Below are 2365 nucleotides of genomic sequence, written 5' to 3' on the forward strand. Positions count from 1 at the left end.
AAAAAAAAAAAAAAAGAATATTAAATTACAAAGGGAAATGTTAATGCCAGTTTAATAATAATTGAAAAGTTTACAAAATAGAATAAATCTGATTTTGCTAAAAGTAATCTAAAATATCAACTGCTATTAAAAAAATTGTGAGATTATAGGTGATTCTACTTCTCTATTTTCTAAAATGAACATATATTACATGTGTTATTTTTGAAAAGTTAGATTAAAACATGAAGTTATTATATGTTTCTTTTTAAATGTCAGTAAATTTGAACTATATTTTCTTGACAAAAAAAAAACTGGTCCTAGTAGGCAAATGACATATTCTCACTTCACAATCTTGGCTTTGAATTTTCTTTTTAATATCTATTTCCATTGTATCCTGCTTCATAAAGGTGTGTGAGTGTGAGTAGCAGAATACAGAACATTTAAGAGTATATGCAACATCATGAATTACTAGGAAGTCAATTTTTTCCCGTTTAGACATGCATCATATCCTTCTAAAGGAGCTCTATAAGCTTTGGTATATGTTAATACTGGAGAAACAAAACTTGCTGTTATTCTATTTAAGTCTGAATGAAGACTTATATCTTCTCCATTGTATATGACCAAAGGCATCTTGCAATCTTAATTTTATTCAGGAAACAATCTTTACAGCCAACTGTTCAAGCTCATTAGAGGAAATCTTCATTCGTCTCCTCAGTGAGGGGCACAGATGGTACAATTATAATTTATAAGGCTCCTTTAAAAAACACAAAACAAAATATTACTTGAATCACACAACTCCTTGAATGAAGTAACCCTTCACCTTCAGATATTCCTTCCAGATTATCACTGCAGAGGGAAAAGCGCAAGGTTTTATCAGGTTTACCATGGAGTTTGTTTTCATCAACAGGGACATCTCCTTGTCCTCCATCTGAAAGCTGCATGTTTAGGACCTAAAAAATAAAATGTAAATTTTGGTTTACCAACAGAAAGACTACTGATAAGGAAACAACCATAGCAAATGCGTATTTAACTCCTTAATCTTAAATTATCAATTTTTAACTACAAACCCATTTAGAAGGTGTGTCAAGCTTTTAAAAATCTGTGGAATAAAAGTGTATCAATTAAAACAACTGAAGCTGTGCCTATCCATTACCCTACTAGTCTCAAGACTGAACAGGCAACCACACACCAGATGAGTAGTGATGAGAATTATACAAATCAGAGGTCTTCAGTGTCAGCACACCGGTCCTTCTAATTCTGTCACGTGTCAACTATGTAACCCTGGATAGACAAGTTATTTAAATTCTCTAAGCCTCAGTTTCTTCATCTATAAAATGGTAATAGTAACAGTATATATGCCATGTAATTGCTGAAAATTAAGTAAAAAGATGTTCCTAAAACAGTTGGCATGTGACAAATCTGCAAAATTAAAATGAAGTAAATAAAAGTAAATAAACATGCGAAATTTAAATAAATAAACGAAAGTAAATAAATTCAACTAGAAGGAAAAATGTAATCATGTTATTTTATTTTGTAGGCACCGAAGATTTAATCCATCTAGTTTGAACGTCCACTTAACCACAACAAACAGGGCCAAAAAAGTCCATACCGGAAACTGAAGTATGACTTCACAATCCTCCCCAGCTTAGATAGCATGGCCTTTTTAGAATGCTTTCTATTTACCAAATGACTTCCAAATAACATAATTACTTCTCACTACTCCCTACAAGCCTTGTACAACTGAGGTTTGTATGTATATCTCCACCTTAATGAAGAATGGAGTACTTTGTTGAGAGTCACATAGCATGTTTTAGGCACACCTGGGACTGGAACTCAGAGGCCGTGGCTCCCTTGGCTGTTAGTAAAATATGAAGGAAGAATAGCACCCTCACTTACAAAAAAAAAAGTTCTCACCACAAAAAATGAAAAATATGTGAGGTAATACATGTTATTTAGCCTTTCCACAATGTATATCAAAATATGTATACTATCAATAGACACAATTTTTGTCAGCTAAAAAATAAACGATTTTTAAAAAGAAAAAATACACACTCTTGATTGCTGTTTTGGCTCCGAGTAAATTAAAGGTTTTTAAATGGTTTTATACATTTACACATGATGCCTTTGAATACAGATTTTTTGGCTGGGCATGGTGGATCACACCTGCAATCCCAGCACTTTGGGAAGCCTAGTCAGGCAGATCATCTGTGGTCACATGACCAACATGGAGCCTGACCAACAAGAAACCCCATCTCTACTAAAAATACAAAAATTAGCCAGGCATGGTGGCTTGTGCCTGCAATCCCAGCTACTCGGGAAGCTGAGGCAGGAGAATCACCCGAACCCAAGAGGCGGCGGTTGCAATGAGCTGAGATTGCACCACCAC

At 34.2% G+C, this 2365-nt stretch overlaps 1 protein-coding gene across 11 annotated transcripts in view; it reads right to left on the minus strand.

Annotated features, from left to right (window-relative positions):
• Window positions 1-2365, minus strand: part of GAPVD1 (GTPase activating protein and VPS9 domains 1) — a 108382-nt gene that overhangs the window by 45775 nt on the left and 60242 nt on the right. For 8 of the 11 annotated variants that reach the window (XM_017549149.1, XM_017549157.1, XM_017549154.1 and 5 more), the window contains one exon: window positions 800-929. In XM_017549149.1, coding sequence (XP_017404638.1) covers window positions 800-929 — 130 coding nt within the window. The remainder of the gene's footprint in view (window positions 1-799; window positions 930-2365) is intronic. The other 3 variants (XM_037745942.1, XM_017549155.1, XM_017549150.1) reach the window with 1 other exon arrangement.

Source organism: Cebus imitator, unplaced genomic scaffold (assembly GCF_001604975.1).
Source record: "Cebus imitator isolate Cc_AM_T3 unplaced genomic scaffold, Cebus_imitator-1.0 Scaffold216, whole genome shotgun sequence".
Taxonomy (NCBI): Eukaryota; Metazoa; Chordata; class Mammalia; order Primates; family Cebidae; genus Cebus; species Cebus imitator.